Source organism: Oryza sativa, chromosome 6 (assembly GCF_034140825.1).
Source record: "Oryza sativa Japonica Group chromosome 6, ASM3414082v1".
Classification (NCBI taxonomy): domain Eukaryota; kingdom Viridiplantae; phylum Streptophyta; class Magnoliopsida; order Poales; family Poaceae; genus Oryza; species Oryza sativa.
In genome coordinates this window covers 7827849-7849128 of record NC_089040.1, presented here as the reverse complement: position 1 = coordinate 7849128, position 21280 = coordinate 7827849, and the positions used below count along the sequence as shown (strand labels likewise).

At 43.9% G+C, this 21280-nt stretch overlaps 2 protein-coding genes across 2 annotated transcripts; one reads left to right on the top strand and one right to left on the bottom strand.

The window, feature by feature from the left end:
• Nucleotides 1-5553: 5553 nt before the first annotated feature.
• Nucleotides 5554-9071, top strand: LOC4340645 (endoglucanase 16-like). Its single transcript, NM_001421518.1, has 5 exons — nt 5554-5993; nt 6124-6336; nt 6825-7025; nt 7635-7889; nt 8120-9071. Exons 1-5 carry the CDS (start codon nt 5781-5783, stop codon nt 8852-8854), a joined length of 1617 nt encoding a protein of 538 aa, NP_001408447.1. The 5' UTR covers nt 5554-5780; the 3' UTR covers nt 8855-9071.
• A 1237-nt stretch (nt 9072-10308) lies between these two features.
• LOC4340644 (dynamin-2B) lies at nt 10309-18593 on the bottom strand. The gene is made up of 22 exons (NM_001421517.1): nt 18241-18593; nt 18078-18128; nt 17849-17969; nt 17635-17739; nt 17121-17182; nt 16630-16747; nt 16213-16549; nt 15609-15756; nt 15412-15513; nt 15202-15321; nt 14626-14709; nt 14396-14523; nt 13710-13794; nt 13432-13579; nt 13098-13174; nt 12902-12958; nt 12584-12722; nt 12349-12503; nt 12029-12142; nt 11870-11937; nt 11149-11315; nt 10309-10900 (listed from the first exon to the last, which is right to left on the bottom strand). The coding sequence occupies exons 1-22, from the start codon at nt 18379-18381 to the stop codon at nt 10692-10694; spliced, it is 2736 nt and encodes a 911-aa protein (NP_001408446.1). The 5' UTR covers nt 18382-18593; the 3' UTR covers nt 10309-10691.
• Nucleotides 18594-21280: the final 2687 nt, after the last annotated feature.

Sequence of the window (21280 nt, the reverse complement as noted above, 5' to 3'; positions counted from 1 at the left end):
CTCCCAATCTTCTTCTCGATTGTCAACCTTTCATGCTTGTCCTGGTCATATGGTACTACTCCTGTCCTGTACTTGTGCCTAACTCCAAGATAATTAAGCAGTACCAAGTCTCATCCTCTGCGCTGCTCGCCCTTTTGACTCTCCACATGCCAACACACGAGTGAGGACAATAATTCCACATGCACCACACCACTGTAGTAGCTAGTAGAACCAAAAGCTGAAACCTTGATACTATCAAGAATGCAAAGGATGTGTTCAGTGTAAAGTTTGGATTTTGGTTAAAATTAAAGATGATGTGACTGAAAAGTTGTGTGTATGACAGGTTGATGTGATGGAAAATGACTGAAGTTTGGATCCAAACTTTAGATCTAAACACAGTAAAATTAAACTGAAGGAACTAAAATATCATGGACATTGTAAAATAGGCAGACCAAAAACCATACTCAAGGTTGCCCTTATTTACGGCTATTTATTTTTTTAGTAGTAGGCGATATACCCATTGACAACAAGGTGTTTAGCATAATTTTATTAATCTTAAGATATTTCAACCCAGTCTTCAGATGTATTTATAGTGCTAGGTGTTTATGTGTGTTTCCATAGAGGTGAATATGCAAGTGTATACATATATACGATGTATAAAAAAATGTATATACAAAACATACATAACGATTGTCTCACTAACATGTGGGACCCTGTACCGCTTCTCAACAGCTAGCCACCACTCGATCTACATTATTGTGCCATGCTAATTTAAGGGTGATATATACTCAAATAGGATGGGTTATATAAAGTATTTTGGCTACATATAACTTTGCTCCTTTTTTAAGGAGCTAAAGAACAAGGTCAAGTATGCAAAACCACTCTTTTAGCAGCTTCTGCTTTTTCTCTCTGGAGTCTGGACGCGCTTTGGTGATGATCCAAAGCATCTCGTTTCACATTTTGCCTCGGCCAACGAAGCTCTTAGTTGGCAATCACTTGAGACTTATATAAATATATATTTATAAACCCTAATATATACAAGAGAGAATGTGCAATGGCTTTTAAAACACCATCCTCTCTTGTCCTCATCGATGTGTGCCCTAGCATCCATTCTATCTCCTCACTGCATGCAAACAAATTTATGCTCTGAAATTATTGAGCCACCATCCGTAGTGAGCAAAAGTTAAATATGACAAAAGTCAGCTGATCGATGGAGCAAAAGCGTGTGATCAAATTGACGGTTATAACTATAGGGTTCAATGCACCAACCAGTTTACTTGAAAGCTTATGTTGATGGAAAAATAATAACAACATATCTACTTGAATACTCCATATTGTTCCTAGCTAGTTATTATCAGGGTTACATTAAGCTGTAGACTTAAAACAAACCACTAGTTATTTGTTAATACTCCCTCCATTTCATATTATAAGTCGTTTGACATTTTTTCTAGTCAAACACTTTTAAGTTTGACCAAGTTTGTAGAAAAATATAATAGTATTATCAATATAAAACAAACATGTTATCAAAATATATTTATTGTTAAATTTAATGAAACTAATTTAGTGTTATAGATTTTACTAATTTTTTCTATAAACTTGATCAAATCTAAAAAAATTTGGCTATAAAAAAATTCAAATGACTTATAATATGAAATGGAGGGTGTAAATTTTTTTTATTAATATTGTGTAAATAATAGAATTTTAAGATCAATAGAACTAATTTACAGAAAAGCTTATAGTGATGAGGAGATATGCAATATGTTTCACCAAAATAACCGAAATATTAGGCGTTCCCTAATTAATATATGTCATTCGATGGAACATAATTTTTCGCTATCACAAAATAGTGTAATTCCAAAATATCGACAAGCTTGGTTTTCACTTTCATTTCACCGACTGTCGTCGATCATTTGCTGACTCACGAATCGCTAACTAATTTGAAAGCGAAGCTAGGCTAATTACAAGAACGATAACATCCCAGCATACCTGGGGTGGCCCATGGTCGCACACATGGAGTCCCAGATTCCAACTTTCGCGTTGTAATAGCTACAATTAATCAGAGAAAAAGAAAAAAAAACTATGATTCGAAAAGCATCGTGCATGGGAGAAAGGAGGCCAGAGAGAATTTCGTTATCACCACGCACTCAACAGCGATGGGTGGTTACCATGGATCAATCAGCCCTCCGACAGCCTCCTACTGTGGATAGACAAGAACAGAGGCCAGAGAGAGCCAAATCAGTGAAAGATTTTTGTGAATTTCTAAAAGCAAAAAATAAAGTGCCCATTGGTGAATACAAACACACGGCTTACTCACAATATATATGACCTAATTTGTAGATCACTCAAGTTGTTGTTTGGTAGGTCGTTTGTTCCTTCACGATGGTCATTGTCATTTCCATTCATTGACCTTTTTTTCCCTGAATCTGGCCACGCACACAAAAATATACATACAGGCACATGTATCTCATTATTATTTTTCAAATCAAATGAAAGATGCACTACCACAGAAAACAGAAACACATCTTTGCCGACTCGTCGCTACCCGCAGCGTGTGAAACGGCGGTGATAAGAGTATTATCAATATTAAAATTTTTAGACTGAGCAAACTTTAATATAATTAGTAGTATTTACTATAAAAATATCATTAATTTACTTATCAATATTAAAATTTAATGTATTTTTCACCGGGCAGTGGCGGAGCCACTGTGTATACATAACGAGTGCAACCTTTTTTTTAACACACGATCTATACTAAATCCCTTAATCTCATCACTATATATATTCGTGATTTAGTATTTGTGTCATACTGCCATGGTGGGTAAAATCAGACACTCACAACTTCATGATTTTTTTTTCACTTATTTTAGTCACATCCCAATGTATAATATACTAGATTGCAAAAAAGTTTTAAACTGTTAGCATGTACTCCAACCAATAATTTCTTGGTTTTCTTAGCACATGTAGTGCTCCTGTATTTATTCGGAAGACGGTCAGGCCGGCTTGCTATACGTAGGTCAATTAGTATAGACGCCAGAGAGAGCACGTACGTATGATGGGCCGTATTAACTAACAAACAAATATACATGAACAAATTTTTGTTTGAAGGATAAATAGCAAGAACAAATTGCCCAACTGCCAAAAAGAAAAATGCACAACTAGTAATTGAACAACATGCTTAAGTTTCTTCTCATGTGCTATCACTGTACTTTGACTAGACCCATCCGTCTTAAACAATTAACCAATTAACACGGGGGAGGAGAAGAACACAACTAATTAATTAACACAGTTCGCCCGGGACACTTGGCAAAACACAACAAAAAAAATAAAAGATGGAAATTAAATTATTCGGAATGGAGAGAGAGAGAGAGAGAATTGAATCATGGCGTCCAATTAAAATGATGCATCAGATCCGAAATGGATTTGTGTTGATTGGGTCCCTGTCGCGCCGTCCGGTTGCTGGAAACGTGTTTGTGTTGGTTCGTTCGGCCGATCGATCGAGCTCGATCAGAGAAAAAATGTGCTTGATTTCTTAATTTTGCCGAATCAACACGTACCAAAGTCTAATTTAGTGTCTAATTAGCTTAGCTATATATTAGTCGTAGAGCATGTCGAGTTAATTAATAAGTAATTAATCGATCGAGCAGCGGTTGAACAGGGGCCAAGAAGCTTCAGAAAACGGTCGATCAATCGATCGATTGATCGGCCACATTACCAACCGATCGAGCGCCACCACCAAACGCCAACGCGTCAGTCACCACCGGCGAAACGAGATCGAGAAGTTTGAATTCAAACTTGAAATTTTTGTCAGTTCAAAAGAGAGAGAGCGCGCTTAGGATTTTCTAGCTGAAATACAGTCTGGGTGAAGCGAAGAAAAATAACGAAAAATCAGAGGCAAGGTGGTGTTTTCCGATTGTCGACAATTAAAAGATTCCACCGATAGGACACACTGTTGCAACTCTGACAGGCACATGCCCAAACCTTCAATCATCCTACTGATGCTGTAGCCACTCCAATAAACAGGGAAGTTCAAGCTAAATTCGAAACCTTTGAACTTAAACTATAGACTTTAATTCAACTCAATATAGAAAAAATACAACCTATAAAACCGCTTCAATCCAAAGTACCATAGTTCGTCGAGCTTTAAAAAAACAATTTTCCCAAAAATATGGCGCTATATTTTTTTCTCTTAATTCCAGTCACTTTCTTTCACCATGATTGTTGCCAAAGTATAAATTTTTATATCCTTTCTTCAATGGTTCAAGTTGATAATCAACCGTGTTATTTTCCTAGTTCTAGTACACAGTGAGTACTTAGAAAGCAATGTTTGAAATTTCTTTTTTAAAAGGTACACCGTAAATATATGGACTCACAGTACAATTCATGGAATTTCGTGTAATACCGGTTTAAAAATATTTATAGTGTAGGTACATACATAGAAAAATATCTATTTTTGATGAAAAATATGACGCTAGAAATACAGTGTCAAGAAAAATTGGAAGTGCAAGTGAATTTTTTTAACACTTACAATACACTCACAATGTATGCACGCTCACCTCTATAAATACCCACGCACCCCCCTACCTATCCTTATAAGTATCTTCAAAAAACTGGGTTGACATATCTTCAGATTTAGGAAGTCAGCATGAACGTTTTGTTGTCGACGGATACGTCGTCTACCACCGAAAAAAATAATTAAAATATAAGTACTTGTGTTAAATCTTGAACTTAATGAATCCGGATGGACTGATTTCATCACGACGAGCCTAACCAAGTGAAAGTGAAGTTAACTCTGACCACCAAACAATTGCAACGTCCAAACATCCTAGGATCGATATGTGCTCCCAGCACACACACATGGTCGCTACATAGCAATCTGCCACTCTGTTCTCTCCAACTTTGCATATGGGGGCTATGGTCCAGCTTAGCTGATGCTCCCTCATACACTCCCCCACAACCCAATAATCAAACCCAACCCCCACATAGACACACTATCACACTGCCGTTTGACGATCGTTTTCGCCGCAAATAACAACCCCTTTTTCCTTCATTCAGTCAATGCAATCACCCCCTGCCCTCCCTCCCTTCCTCCTCCCTTCCCTCTTCTCCTCCCAAATTCACCCCCAAAAAATAAAATAATAATCACCAAATCGATCATGACCAGCAGTCTATCTAGCTCCTCTTTTCTTTTTTCTTCTTCTCAATCTGCCATGGTGATCGATGGGTCTGTTTAGGAGATTTTGGTAGGTGCAGCCTCTTCCAGAATTAGAAGCTTCCTTAAACCATTCAGTATTTCATTCAGATTCTCAAAAACTAAAGTTGTAGAATCCAGAAAACGCACTAAATTAGTAAGAAGTATTCTCATAAGATGGCTATCAACCAACAGTTTCTCAGAATCTTAAGCTCACCTAAACAGGTGCGACGTGCGGGTCCCACCCTGCCAGCCACCGGGGCGGTCGATCACCTAACACCCCCCTTCTCTGTCAACACGGTTCTTAGCTCGCCCGCGGGCGCGGCCTCGTCGGACACTCTCGCGCTCGCACATATAATAGCCCGCGTCCCCGTGGAGTGGACAGACAGACAGACAGCCCACCACACCACACCACTTCTCCCACCATCGATCCAACACCCCAACTGCTGCTACCACCTCCCCCATCTCCGGCGGCCTCGCTCGCTCGCGCCGTCGAGCGCCAGCTACCTCACCGCCGGCGGCAGCGGCTGTATAACTAGCTGCGGTGTGGTGCGCGCGGCGAGGTAGTGGTTGGTAGGTGGGTGGGCATATATATATACTTGCGAAGTGTACAATGAGGTGGCGGCGGGTCGGCGATGTCGTGGCCGTGGCGTTGTTGTTGGGCGCGGCGGCGGCGGCGGCGGCGGCGGCGGCGAGGCATGACTACGAGGAGGCGCTGCGGAAGAGCCTGCTCTACTTCGAGGCGCAGCGGTCGGGGCGCCTCCCGCACGGCCAGCGCGTGGCTTGGCGCGACCACTCCGGCCTCACCGACGGCCTCGAGCAAGGAGTACGTTTACATCTTCTCTCTCTCTCTGTCTTGGCCGCCGGCGGCGGCGGCGGCGGCGGCGAGCGGCGGCGCGGGTGATCGATCGGTGAACTGACTGGATCGGTTGGTGGGAATTTTTGGATGGGCGCAGGTGGACCTGGTGGGCGGCTACTACGACGCCGGCGACCACGTCAAGTTCGGCCTCCCCATGGCCTTCACCGTCACCATGCTCTCCTGGAGCCTCCTCGAGTACGGCGCCGACGTCGCCGCCGCCGGCGAGCTCGCCCACGCCCTCGACGCCATCAAGTGGGGCACCGACTACTTCATCAAAGCCCATACCAAGCCCCACGAGCTCTGGGCCGAGGTAACTAAATCACTCTCATTTTCACTCTCATTACCCAGTTAATAACGTACTTACGTAGCTACTACTAATCAACCAAACCTGAGAGAAAATTAGAATTATTCAAACCATGCGACCAACATGCACGCATCGATTGGCTAGCTAGCTAGCTGCAGTTGGCAAAAAGAAAGAAGATTTTTTTTTGTAAGATTTTTTTTTGTTTTCTTTTTTAAAAAAGAAAGAACATTTGTTAGGTGGAGCAACAGGACAAAGTTAAGCTATAGCTGGGAGTGGTTAATTCAGTGTCTGATCGAGACGCGCAAATCTCACACCACACCATCCCCCCATGATTGTCTCCTCCTCCTGCTCGCATCACATGGAATCGATTAGAAATTAACAATCCATTCTTTTCTTTTTAGCTAATTAATTCTCTCCATGGCTTTGACAATGTGAGCTCAAATAATGATTATTAACCAACCACGGTGATCGTCGATCATGGCGTGTGTGTGCAGGTGGGAGACGGCGACACCGACCACTACTGCTGGCAGCGGCCGGAGGACATGACGACGTCGAGGCAGGCGTACAAGGTGGACCGCCGCCGCCCGGGATCCGACGTCGCCGGCGAGACCGCCGCCGCCATGGCCGCCGCCTCCATCGTCTTCCGCCAATCCAACCCGCACTACTCCCACCTCCTCCTCCACCACGCCCAGCAGGTACTAATTAATTACTACTTACTAATCATCCCCCTCTAATTAACCCCGATTAACTCACTAATCACCGTCTTAACAACCACGGTCAAAACGGTAAATCTTTTTTTTTTCAACGGGTTCACATCGAATCGAAGACGTGTTCCTCTCCTCGTTCCCCGTGCCGCATGTGCCAGCTTTGGCTTGGCCAGCCGGATGACGTCAGCGACACCGTGTGAAGCTTCTGTCGGTCGTGTGACGCCGACATGTGGGGCCCCCATCCCCGGTGGGGTAGTAGATTCTCCGTGGAAGGACAAAGACATCCCGCTGCTGCTAAGCACGTTGACGTTTGCGTCGAATTAGGTTACTAATTAGGTTTTAGTCGTCGCCTGCAGCGGCGTTGGGTTGGCTAATTACTTACTTATTAGCTTCAGCTCGTAGCACGAGAACCGATGCGTGTACTTAGCTTAACCACCACATTTCCGTCACGTTGTTGCTGCCTGCGAAACCGTGTGATTACAACGATGCAAAACATGATGATTATTAAAGCGAAACGAATATTAGTTGGATGCTTAGTTAAATTATTGCTAGTGATTATATACGCTGACATGTTTTTTTTTTCTTTGATGGAAATAGCTGTTCGAGTTCGCGGACACGTACAGGGGGAAGTATGACAGTAGCATAGCGGAGGTGAAGAGCTACTACGCGTCGGTGAGCGGGTACCACGACGAGCTCCTGTGGGCGGCGCTGTGGCTGCACCGCGCCACCGGCCGCGCCGCCTACCTCGACTACGCCGTCGACAACGCCGACGAGTTCGGCGGCACCGGCTGGGCCATCACCGAGTTCAGCTGGGACGTCAAGTACGCCGGCGTCCAGATCCTCGCCGCCAGAGTACGTCGTGACAACAACAAACACCTTTGCATTAACTATTTACTGTTCTTAAGATGTGATAATAACAAATTTGTCACTCGCTGTCTATGACACGTGAGCCTAGTAACAAATCTGTTACCATCACTGATAAGAGTGGTAAATGATTAATTATTCGTAGCATGCCATGATGTCAGAAACAGTAAGCTGAGTAGCTGATGTGTGTGAATTAACGTGTTTTTGTGTGTGTGCAGCTGCTGATGAGAGGGGAGCACGAGGAGAGGCACAGGGGGACGCTGGAGAGGTACAGGGAGAAGGCGGAGCACTACGTGTGCGCGTGCATGGGGCGGAACGCGGCCGGCGGCGCGGACGCCAACGTGGAGCGGAGCCCCGGCGGGATGCTGTACGTGCGGCAGTGGAACAACATGCAGTACGTCACCAACGCCGCGTTCCTCCTCTCCGCCTACTCGGACTACCTCGCCGGCGCCGGAGACGGAGACGGGGACGGCGGCGGCGGCGTCGCGACGTGCGTGGGCGGCGGGGGCGCGGGCGCCGGGGAGGTGTTCGCGGCGGCGAGGGAGCAGGTGGACTACGTGCTGGGGAGCAACCCGCGCGGGATGAGCTACCTCGTCGGCTACGGCGAGAGGTTCCCGGCGAGGGTGCACCACCGGGCGGCGTCGATCGTGCCGTACAAGGACAGCAAGGAGTTCATCGGGTGCGCGCAGGGGTTCGACGACTGGTTCGGCCGCCGGGGCGCCAACCCCAACGTCGTCGTCGGCGCCATCGTCGGCGGCCCGGACCGCCGCGACAGGTTCCGCGACGACCGCGAGAACTACATGCAGACGGAGGCGTGCACGTACAACACGGCGCCCATGGTCGGCATGTTCGCCATGCTCAACCGGCTGTCCCGGCAAGAGTCGCCGTCGACGACAACGACGACGACGGCGACGACGAGTAGCCCGGAAATGGGCCTAAGTGTAAATAGATAGTCACACGAGGGGGTCTGTACAATTTTGCCCCTATTCTTTTGTTCATTCTTTGTAGATGGGAGGGGCTCTCTCCCCTTCGCAGGGAAAAAAAATATTATTTGTATACGAGGGAAAAAAAATTGGGAGGTGGCATTTGGCAAGCAAATGCAAATCCCCTCCCGGTAAATATCAGAGAAATCAATAATTAATTAATTATATAAGTCAAGTAGTTTGACTATCACAATCTCGGTTAGTGATGTGTTTGCCTTAATTTCTTAATCATGCATGCACTTGGAGCTTTTGCAATGATTACAGCATCTGGTAAATATCAGAGAAATCAGTAATCATACAAGTCAGTTAGCTTTTGCAATGATTATAGCATATGGTAAAGTGTACTTTAAATAATCTTAAGACGACAAAGCATCACCGCAGAAATACGTCCCTGAGAGTATTATCATGTGATTGAAAAGTTGCTAAAGTAGGTCCAAAAAGAGGGTAAAGCCTGTCAAGCTTTTTACTGAAGACGCGGCGGCAAGTATTAGGCTAATCAGCTGAGAAGTTTGTCAAGGCAAAGTTCACAGGTTAAAAAGGGGAAATATCTTATCAGAAACGCTAACATTTTGTGTCACGGCATCGTTTGGAGCGTCCTTAATGCACCAGTACTAATAAGTAATTAGTGGGAAAATGCTTCTCATCGAACGCCCGAACCAAATTGAAAAATCGAACGGGGAGTCTCTGACACACATGCACCTATCCAACCTGTATCTCTATCTCCAAACATGCACCTTTAACGATATTCAAAACGAATTTTCTCTGAAATTACTTATCCAATCTACAATCCGATCATACCGTTGTATTCGTTGTCATTAAATCTTTACAACAAGATATCGCATGATTATATTCTGATAAAAAATAATCATATGTTTCAATCCATTAACATTTTTTATTTCATATGTGATAGGGATATGTTTCAATATATGTCTTTAGCGTGTTTTACATAATTCACAATACTAACTATTACTACTCTCTCTCCTCTCTCCACCTCATGCATACATGCATGCATTTTAGCTAGTTTCAAAACATTTTTTCTCTCAAACTAATTATCCAATCTACGATCTAATCATACCGTTGTATTCTTTGTAATTAAATCTTTACAACATGATATCGCATGATTATGTTTTGATGAAAAAAATATATGTTTCAATCCATTAACACTGGTTGTTTCATATGTGATAGTGATATGTTTCAACGTGTATTTTCATCATATTTTATAAACTTTTTAAATGTTTCAGTTGCTGATTTTTTTCACTCATTAGTCAATTGGAATATTTGACGGAACGATTTTTTTTTTTGTCATGCTACATAGGCGGGTGGTGTGATTGACGTGCAATCAGGCGTCCGATATTCGTGGAATATCGGACGTCCGACGCAGAGTCATCTCCTAATTAGTGCGCCTGACTGTCAGTCGCGAAAGGTAAAACAAATGGGCATCACCGTTTCGAAGTGTACGCGTACAATGATATATAAGTATACAGTATGATATAGTACAAAGCTAGACTGATCGTCCCACAAAATCCTATAAGCAGGGGGATTAATCAGACATGAATGAGTCAAAAAAAGATGACGAAACAATAGAGATAATGGATGGATTACCTATTTATATTTCTATAAACAACTCAGGGTACCCTGCTTACAAATTGTTCATGCAATCTCTCCACTAACAAGACGCTTCTCTCTCTATAGTCCAAATCCCCCAAATCCGCTCACCCCAGCCACCAATATCAATCAGAAACAGGGCGTGGTGCCTAGCAAGAATACATCACGGCGCTCGTTCATGGATATATACTAATCAGCGTGATTAGTATTTAGGAGGTGCTGGAGGTAACCGGTTTGGAGTGCGTCGGCTGCCGGAGTTGGCACCGGAGGTCACGTCGCCGTTTTCATAGCGCCCTCTGCGTCCATCAGCGCTTCTTGACCTTGATTCGCTGCCTGAGCTGGGTCCGTTGGATGCGGAATCGAAGGCAGACCTCCAATCCTCACCTGGGCGGTTGGGTGTCCGGGGGCTCTCTGCAAATGATTCCGTTTAAGAAATTTGTGACAAATTAACAGAAGAAAAGTAACATGCAATCTACATTAGTCACCCTATGATTCAACATGTAGAAATATGAGTTATAAAAGGGGTGAATGGTCAGCTGGGTAACTATATCAATGACAGGTAATGAACAACATTAACAACTAGTTACAAAGGAGATGTAAAATACCATACAATTGTATTTGCTATTACTTCTCAGGCATTGAAAGTATAGTAAGCTTACCAGCTTCAGAGATATCATTGGCATAAGAAGCAGCCCTGTTGTCATGGACACTAAGTTGACGGGTAAGCTTTGACAAGAGAGATGATTGTTTTTGGTATTTTTCCCTTCTACGTTTAGCATTATGGTCCTCTTGCAGAAGCTCTTCAATTTTTGCATTGCTTTGCCCACTGGTAATGACAAAAAAAGCAAAGGAATTAAGATTAGATAATAATGGCATTAAAAACAGCATATAGTATAAATAGCTTAGGTGTACCATTTAAGCAAGTCTATAATATAAGCTAAGAATAAACAAACTGCAAATAGCATCAATGAACAACGAAGTGCTGGAATAACATGTGGATCCCAACACCTGTCCCACGAAACTGTATTTTTGACAATCAGTTAGAACTAAAATAACTAAAATCCCTCCCAAAGAATACAACAAAGTGGTATGACAACATTCTTCTGGTGCCAATATTTCTTTTTCATGTAACCAGAAAAAAGATAATATGCCAGAATGATTCTGAGGTTTATACACACTATAGGGATTACTAAATAGCAAGATCAAAATCATATGCATAGAAAATAGATCTACAGGATTCCCATGGCACCCTTTTGATCCAGATGGCTCATGATGACACTATTGCAGCACAAAGAATCTGAAACTGTCAGGTGGGGAAAAAATGCAAAAAGCTAGAAACAGTATTATAGCCTCCAGAAGATAAGAGAAGTATTCATCAACCTTATTGAACTATATAGCTGGTTTAGCATATCTTCCTTTGCCTTCTCCACTTGGCACAACACAATAGCCTGATAAGAGAAGGGGAAAAAACAATAAGAACATTGCCACAATGACAGGGTCCAATGAAATGAGCAATGCTAGCTTTTTTTTAATGTAAACCTTTGGGACATTTGCTGCCAGACTATTCAAAACAGCCTCAACATAACCACGAACTTCATGGGACATCCATCTAAGTTCTTCTTCAGGATCAGCAGGTCTCCGTGCCATAGTATCCTTTGAAAAGTGCAGGGATCAGATGTCAATTGAAAGGTCAAATGGAAGTAAGTAACTCATGCCAACAACAACAATACAACATGTTTATCTTAAGGAACATGAAATAAAGTTTTACAGTCTTAACATCAAAATAAGAAAGAGTTTGACAAGGAGAAAATTAGAGCCAGAGGGCTAAAAGCGTAGGAATGGATATAGCTAGAAACTACCAGAGCACCATCGGAATTGCTTTGTCTCATGGAACCACCATCAGTATTTGGACCCTTGAATGATCCCCCTTTGCTTTGAATTACAGCCCGTATCTTATTTACCCACTCAACTTTGTCGGCCGTGCTCTCAGCTTTCAATACAACAGCACTATGAGCTGTAAAAGGAAATACACCATTTAGACAACAAGGGTCTTATAAAGAAAAAAATCAAGCTGAGGTATTCAGGGATCTTAACCTTTTAGAACTGTTTTGTAGGCAACCCTGTTAGTTATCTTAAAGACGAGACTTGGGCCTTTCTCTGGCCCATTTGCCTTTTTTGAATCCTTCAAACTTTTAGGAGGTTCTTCCTCCTCTACTTCTTCAAGGTTACACTCCTGCACAATGATGTCAAATTCAAGTTACCAACTAAGTTCATTTTACAGCATTTGTTGATGTATATGTGATGTTTCTTCCAATATCAGATAGCTCTTTCCAAGGGATAAGGCAAAAAAACAAACCCAATAATGGTAGAATAAATTACATGCAAATTTAAGGACAAGGTTTGCGCACACACCTCAAGAGTGATGACACCACGAAAATGTCTCTCCTCTTGTTTCTTCGTGTAGCCAAGCTGATAAAAATAGAAGGTTAACCAACCACCCATGCATAGAAGTCCATCGGAAAATACATAAATAAATTATCCTGATATTCCTCCTGTTAGTGCAAAAAGACAAACAAAACTAAAAGATGATGATTGAACTCTGATTAACCTTTCCGCTTTTCTCATTGAGGACAAACCACCTCCTACTCCATCCATTTGTTTTTGCACTTTTCTTCAAAAGGTAACCTGAAGAAAAATGTACAAAATTAACGAATATTTATATTTGCATGTACTTTTTTACAATGAGACAAAACAAATGTTTCATTTCACCAAATGGTTCAAAGGGCCTGTTTACCAGAGCTCCAACTCCTGGATTCTTACAGAATGAGTTTTTAGACTAGAATAGAAGTGCTTTAAGCCTGTCTTGAGCCTAAATTCAATAAAAAATTTGTGGTTTTCCATAATGGCTAGCTTGAGCACAGCATGATTTGACACATTCTTACCTGCAGTAATTTCACCAGAAGAACCAGCAACCTGCACAGAGGACCCCTCTTTTGCGTCTTTGTCTTGCTGGCCTGATTTGTCTTTGTCTTTGTCTTTCGCTGATTTGTCTTTTGTGTCTTTCTCAGATCCTGTCTGGGGACTGGAGGCCTAGAACCAAAGCATAGTTATTTCAGCCTTGTAATGGTGAAAAGAAGAAATACCATGTCTAATAATCTAAATAAGTGTATTCCTAACAAAACAAGTCAGTGTGAATCAAAATCCATTTAGGCTGCCTTACCCTTTTTCCCATGGGTTGGTCAGCATCCTGTGGTTTCTTGGAGGATCGATTTTTTAATTCATCCTCACGGCGTTGCCTTTCCATTCTGCCAGTATTGTTAAAAAAAATTGACAAGGCTCAACATTCCATAGTGTAACTGTGTAGCCATAAAATTATCTTATCTTTACAAAATATAAATAATGGAAAGATTGATTATCAAGCAAAGGGCAACTTGCTGAATTTCAACAAAGAGATTGTATATCCCTGGTAATCATATGTTCGACTGATTCAAGATAAGGGGGTGTTTGGATGCTGGGGATTGCTTTGACAATTGTTGGTATAGCTCAATTTGAGCAATATCCTAAAGATCTAACTCTAAAAAGAGGATAAGAATTTGGAGATAAATCATCCCTACCAAAGCAGACCCTAGAAAAGAATAGCTGAAGTTAACCTGAAGTTGCATGTGTCCTTCAGTGTTCATGGATCACTTAAAGATACTTCTTTGAAGGCGTACGTAGGAAACATACTAAGATTTCCATGCTAAATTCATAACATCAAAATATTACAGGAAATGAATTTATAAATCGAATGAACACAAATATTTTATCAAAAAGTAAGTATAGAAATTGAACAGGGAGAAATGTTAACTAACTATTGGAGACAAATGATAACTAAAATTGAAGGGGGAAAACTAGCCAAAAATCAACCTTCTTTGCACTAGACGGATGAAATGCTGAGGAGGAACAAAGGCGCGCTCCATATCAACAAGTGCAACAACCATCTTTTTTGCATCATTTTTGAAGCTGTCTAGTGCATTTGATGCTATTGCAATGACCTTGCGAAAGGAAACATAGATTTTTTACTCACATCAGTCAACAATAAACTCTACCAACGTGAAACTCGAAAGGAAAGAAACTCTAAAATAGCTAGGTGATACCTCGCGCTTGAATGGAGGATATCTTCCAAGTCCTGGTGTGGCATTTGCTGAAGCATTGACAATGTCTAACAATACACGATGTACCTAGTGCATTAAGAAAGATAACTATTACTTTTCCTAGGCAATAAACTAAGAAGTTCACAATTTTCAATACAAAGATAACAATATACACCAGTACATAACATAGAAATACCACACAACAATTGATAACACCAAATAAACAAAAATCTGACCATATGGAAGTATGGAACTCAAGCAGATAGGTAGTCCCATGCATCCGTATCTTATTTGTTGAAACAATGGAACCCTAATTTTACCTCTTATCTAAAAAACTCAATCCATAGAACAAATTGCTACCTCAATCAAATGCACCCAACCCAGCCTCCAAAAGTCAAATTTAGGATAACGCTTTTCTGGTAGAGAATAAAAAGCATCATTTTCTTATTGCAGTAACTTACAAACACAAACACATTATTTCTACAACGTTCTTAGCCTTGAGAGGAAAAAAAGGAACAGATCTAAACATGTTATATTTTTATTGGTAACAAGACTTTATTTGAATAAAGTAGAACATACCTCTTCAACACAGAGTCGTGATGGCTCCTTTGCCATATCCAATACTATCTTTATCAAGGACCTCAACCCTTTCTCTGGAGATATCAGGTACGGTTGATAACCATCGGCTTCCAAGACAATCTAGAATGTCAGAGAATACTGTTCAGTGTTCATAAAAGATGGGAAAATGCCTGATAGTAGCACTAATCCTGAAACTGGATCCAATCTTACCCTTTTAACATTGCTGAGGTCAAAGTGCCTGTCCAGTGGCAGCTGTTTAATTCTCTCTGGGAATTTCCCTTCAAAACTTGCAACAACTTTCCAACCAGACCCCTATTTATACAAGACAGTATATTGTTATTGTAATTGCTTGTGCAGTTTAGGAAGGTATGATTAAAATCTAAGTAGGTTTGAAGCTCTTTACTAACCTCGCCAGATGTAATATGAGCAAGAAACTTATCCTCGAATTCCCGGCAGAGTTCCAAAGCAACAGCCCGAGTCCCTTCAGCACTTTGTACCATAGATTCTCCCAGCCGTGCCAGTTCATCTTGAACCATCTGGGACTTACCCTGAAGACTGAAGTAGCAGCATATGAAGCAATTGTATGTAAGTTTAGCACTAGACCACACATAGTAGTGAATTATTCCCTCCATTAACAGAAGGCATGTTAGATTTTGCACAAGGATTAAAAAGGTGATGAAATTAAGAAAGATGTAAGAGCAAATGAATTGTACACTTTCATGATTGTTCTGTGTGTGAGAATACTTTGTGTCGGTGGAAAAGTGGTAGAAACTAAATGCGTACGAGAGAGGTAGAGGGAGGGCGGGAAATGGTCGGCAAACACTCACTAAATGACATGCAGTATGTACGAGGGAACCAATTCGAATTATATGCTATATTATATCAACGAAATGAGTAACAGCACTGTAGCAAGAACATGAATTCATCTAACACCATGCAGCATCGATAAATAATTAAGAGATGCTAGGTACAATATACAACAGTAATTGAAGCATAAAGCACAATTCTTACCCACTCAATAGGTTAGGAAGTCGCACTTTCATCCGTTTACGTATCTGCTTAGCAATGGTGTCAACCAGAGCTATTCTACCTAGTTTACTTTTTGGAGCTCCAGTTAAGATGGATCTGAGGGTTTCAGCTTCAGCATTCCATGCTGTTTCTAGTGAGTTTTCAGAACCTGCTGCTTGAGCTGACGCAATTGCAACTGATTGTCCTATCAGAGCAACCCACTCGATATCTGGAAGGTTTTTTGGGCCCTTATTCGACAGAAGGGCCTGAACACAAGCTATAGTTTTTGCATCTCCTTCTGCTTGATCAACTTTACTTATCACACCTACAGTTCTGGTGCCTGCAACAAATGGGTAAATATCACTTGCGATGAAATGAATGAATGGTACTATAGAAGATATTTACTCCTGAAAGACAGACCATCTGCATCAATATCCTTGGCCAGCCTAAGAGCTCGAGATGACGCAACATCAGCTGCTTGCATTGCAGGTATCACAACTAGCAGTATTGCATCATTGTGCCCAGCATATTCATTAATCTGAATTCAGAAAACAGTCAGAATTCTGCAGCATAAAATTGGAAAGCATGAAAACATCAAAGAAGAATGCATGTGGTGTTCTCTCTATAGTAGATGAGTATGAACGCTTCAAGGGAAAATTCAATCTATGAAGTAACTGCACATTGTGAAGTTTCCTAGATGCTACCATTTTTCAGATATATGAATGTCACGGATCATACAAGATATTCATGTTACCTCCCCGTAAAAAAAGTTATTCCTTCTACCGTTATACTCACATAGCATGTAAACTGACAGTAATAGTGAGTGGTTAAATTATTTTTTTGATCACCTACCATACAAGAAGTACTAATGGGCAAGTAATGAGGAAAACCAACACAATTTAATAACCTACCATTGAATCGTCAACAGCTCGCTGGTCTATCCCAGGTAAATCAACCAGCTTTAGTGGGGGAGCTGAAAATAAAAAAGAAGGGCCAGGTACTGTGAGACATTTATAGAGGGAAGCACAACAGAAAGACATGAAATAAGAACATATTTGTACAGAAAAATAAGCATAAACTCATCAACAGTTAGCATTGAAATATTAAGTTGTAAACAAAGTTGGATCACTTCTACTTTGCAATTACACATCACAAGATTCTCTGTAACTTTCTTTTTAACATGAAGATTCTTTATAACTTTCTTCAGCACAAAATACAAACAGCATATAAAATGCAATGAACTTCAATATAACAACCCAAATTTTATCTCTTTGATCTGTGCGCCATGACTACAAGGAATACCTCACCAAGTCCTAACATGGCAGTATATCATACATATCATTCTACACTATATTATCTACATTTCTAATGGAACAAGAGGCAGGAACGGGTTAGCCAGAATCGCCATGTTACTCGCGGACGAACCTGTACTCGTCCGCAGCTTGAGATTGATCCCCTCTACACGGCCCCTACTGGATCCGCTGGACGCCCCCTTGCTGAGCCTGTCCTGCAGCGAATGCCGCAGCGAACCTGAGAACAGCAGACATCACAAATTCAGCGCCATATCCATCTCGAAAACCCACGGGCGCAAGTACATCCACAGAATCGAGCAACGCAAAGTTTGCGAGATCCCACTGACTTGCGGACACCTGCTGCGACTTGCTGTCGATTTGCAGCACGATGGACTTGCTGCTGAGGCCCGGGTCCCTCTGCAGGTCCACCACAATTGGCGCCCTCGTCGCCCCGTTCTCCCCCGTCGGCTGCACCCCAAGCACCACCACCACCCCCAAATCTAAGAATCAAAAAATGGAAATAGGCGAAGAGCTAGTTGTCGGGTAGTAGTAGTAGTAGTAGTAGCACGAGCTCACCAGCACGGGGTGGCCGATGAGGCTGTTCAGCACGGCCGACTTGCCCGCCCCCTGCACGAAGCAGATCAGAACTGGATCAGATCGGGGGAGCGCACGAGCGAGCGAGCGAGCGGGCGGGCGGATCGCGGCGGCTCCAACGGCGGCGGCGGCCTATTATACTTACGACGTTGCCGAGCGCGACGGCGTTGAGGAAGGTGGAGGGGCGGCGTGGGGCGGAGTCGTCGGAGGGGTCGTCGTCGGCCAGCAGCGACGCCGCCTGGCGCATCGCCTCCGACAGCTGCGCGAGCTCCTCGACGGCCTCCATCGTCTCCCGCGTCCCCGCCCTTCCTCTCCCTCTCCCTCTCCCCGCGCCGGATCTCGACGGATCGGGGGCTCCCGCTGCTGCTGCTGCTGCGACGGCGGCGGCGGCGGCGGCGACCAGGGCCGAGGCGACGCGGGTTTGAAATCTGCGTGGGGATGGGATGGGGGAGGAGGCACGAGAGACGTGGGGGCGGTGGATTTGGGCGAGACGAGAACGAGAGAAGAGAGAGAGAGATGGGGGCAGTAGAGACTAGAGAGAGAGAGAGAGAGAGAGAGAGTCGTTTGCTTTGCTTGCTTGGCTGCGAAGGTGCAGAGCGACGCGGTGGGGGCATCGGCTATGGATACTGGTTGGGCCGGGCCTGTCGGGATTTCGGATGGTCCCCCCCGTTCGGCTTGGGTGGAATTCGAAAAATTTTGCGGGATTGGACTGGGGGAGACCGGGCAAGGCCTGGAGGCCTTCCTGGGTGTGTTTGTTCGGTTGGGATGGGATGGGCCGAGTTGGTGGGTTGAGATTCGGACTCTCATTCTTTCCGTGAGAATTCTTTTGGGGGCATTCTACTCATGGTCCTCCTCATCTTCTTCTACCTCTGGCGGTTCTTCTCCGGGAAGCGGGTCGCTGTCATTGTCAACGGGCGTGTCATTAGAGGACACATCACCGCTCACCGATAACCTTATCGAGGCGTTCCTAAACCCTAAACACAAAACCCAAAACCGCCAGCTGCGGGAAGAGGACATTGCGCCGTCTCTGTCGTGTTTGTGTACTCCGGTGACAACACTAGCGGCAGCCAGGGCGGAAAGGCGGTGGCAGGATGCCCGATATACATTGTGGAGTTTCACGACGGCGACGGAGCATGGCTCCTCCAGCTGTGAGGCCACCAATTCGACACCAACTACATCGGCACGTGGCTAGAACTCCACTCCACCTACACGCTCTGTCGCGTCATCGTGTTGCTCCTCCTCGCCTCCTTCCTTGAGCATGCCAAGAACGAGCCCAAGATGTCGATCGATGTCGAATGGATGGCCATGCTCTTGCAGTTGATGGGCTAGACAAGAACAACTAGCTGGATGGGTGGGGCACCGGATGAGCTGGCGTGCGAGCAGGATCCTGAGGACGACGAGGCACTTGAGTGCCACAACGGCATTCCTGGCCCGCTGCATGACGCTGGCATGTGGGGCCCATGTGGGTCTCGCTCGCCGCGTAAGCCAAAACTGACCACTATATTGTCAAGGGATCAAAGTTGACACGGTATTTTGAGTTGGGGGATAGGCTATACCGGATATTTTGGTTTAGGGAAGAATTTTAAACTTGGTGATTGAGATCTAAAGTGAACTTCACTACTACAAAAGCGATTTTTCTATACAAAGATCTCTTTAGATTGCAGATGGACCGTAACTGGTCGCGTCGGCAAAAATCGTCCTCCCATTTTCGTGTGAGGCCCCTTAAGAATCCGCCTAAAGTCTAAGTCCCCTCCTCTTTTCCCTTCTCAACACTTTAACATTTTTCATCCTTATCCTCTCTCTCTCCTTGTTATTTCAACCTTATCCACTCCTCTTCTCTCTCTCATTCGCTCATGCACAACGCCCGATGGTGGCCCGGTGCACGATGGTGGTGGCGCACGGGGGCGGTGGGCTCGGTGGGTGCCACTTCAGGCGCGGGGTGGCGCGAGCAGCTCGGCGGATGGGAGCAGGCGCAGCACGCCACGGCGGCGACGGGCAACGCCAGCACGGCGGCCGGGAGCGATAGCAAGCGACAGCGCGGTGGCCGGGAGCGGTGGCGGGCGGCGGCAGCGCGGCCACACGCTCCCCTAGCAGCGGTGCCCCTCCCCCGTCCGGATCCGGCGGTGGAGGGGCAGTGGAGACCACGGAGAGAGGCAACGACGACGACGAGTTGTGGTGGTGACGATGGCAACGATGATGAGCGGGGATGCAGCTAGGTTTTCGCCTTTTTATTTTTTGCGATTATTTTTGAAATTTTTGTTTTCGCATGTGGTTAATATAAGCACTCGCACGCAGCGTCACCCGCAATAAAAAATTGGATTTCGCGGATCTTTCAAGGCAAACGGGGCAAAGGTCCACACGTGAAAACCACTTTTGGCCTTTTGGAAAAAAAATGTTTTTGATAGTGCTTATTCCTTCTTCCTATGAGAGTTGAGAGTTAGAAAAGGACACCCAGATGTCATTTTGAGTTTGATTTCCTTTCTTTAGCCTATAAAATACAATAGGGATATGCTAGAAGACGGTCCATCCTCATCATGGCCAGGGTTTCCCAAACCGCAAGGTTACCATGCGGTTACCGCGGTTACCATGCACGGTAATATTTTCAATTTTTGAAACCACGATATGTCTCGCAGTTACCACGCGGTTACCGCAGCGCGCAAAAAACGGCAAGGGGAACCCTGATCATGGCACGGTATTCTCTTCGATTCTGCCGCTGCATAATGTTGGAGAGGCGCACATCTCGTTGCCGTTTGGTTTGATCCTCATGTTCCTCCTACTCCTTGAGAATTGAGACCTCGCCGTCCCCCCGTCTCCTTCCTGATCAACCCAGCCACCTCCCCACGTCCATACTCCATCGCCGTTGCTGCATACTGCTGCCCACACGGCGAGGAATGGCCTCGTCGTGTTTGTGCGCCGTAATCCACCACACTATACTCCACCACCATGACAAGACTGACATCGATCACTAGCACGAGCTCGAGGACAATAACATCATGATGAGAACAAGTTTAATAGTAGAGCTAACTATTGGCTATCAGTTTATTTTAGATTTAACATGTACTTCAAGATTGGCTCTATATTTTCTCTCCTCTCTCTTTCTCCCATCTTAAAGTACGTGTATTATAGACAACACTTCTTATTTTTCTTTGTCTCTATTTTCCATATAATGTTATAGTTGACTTATA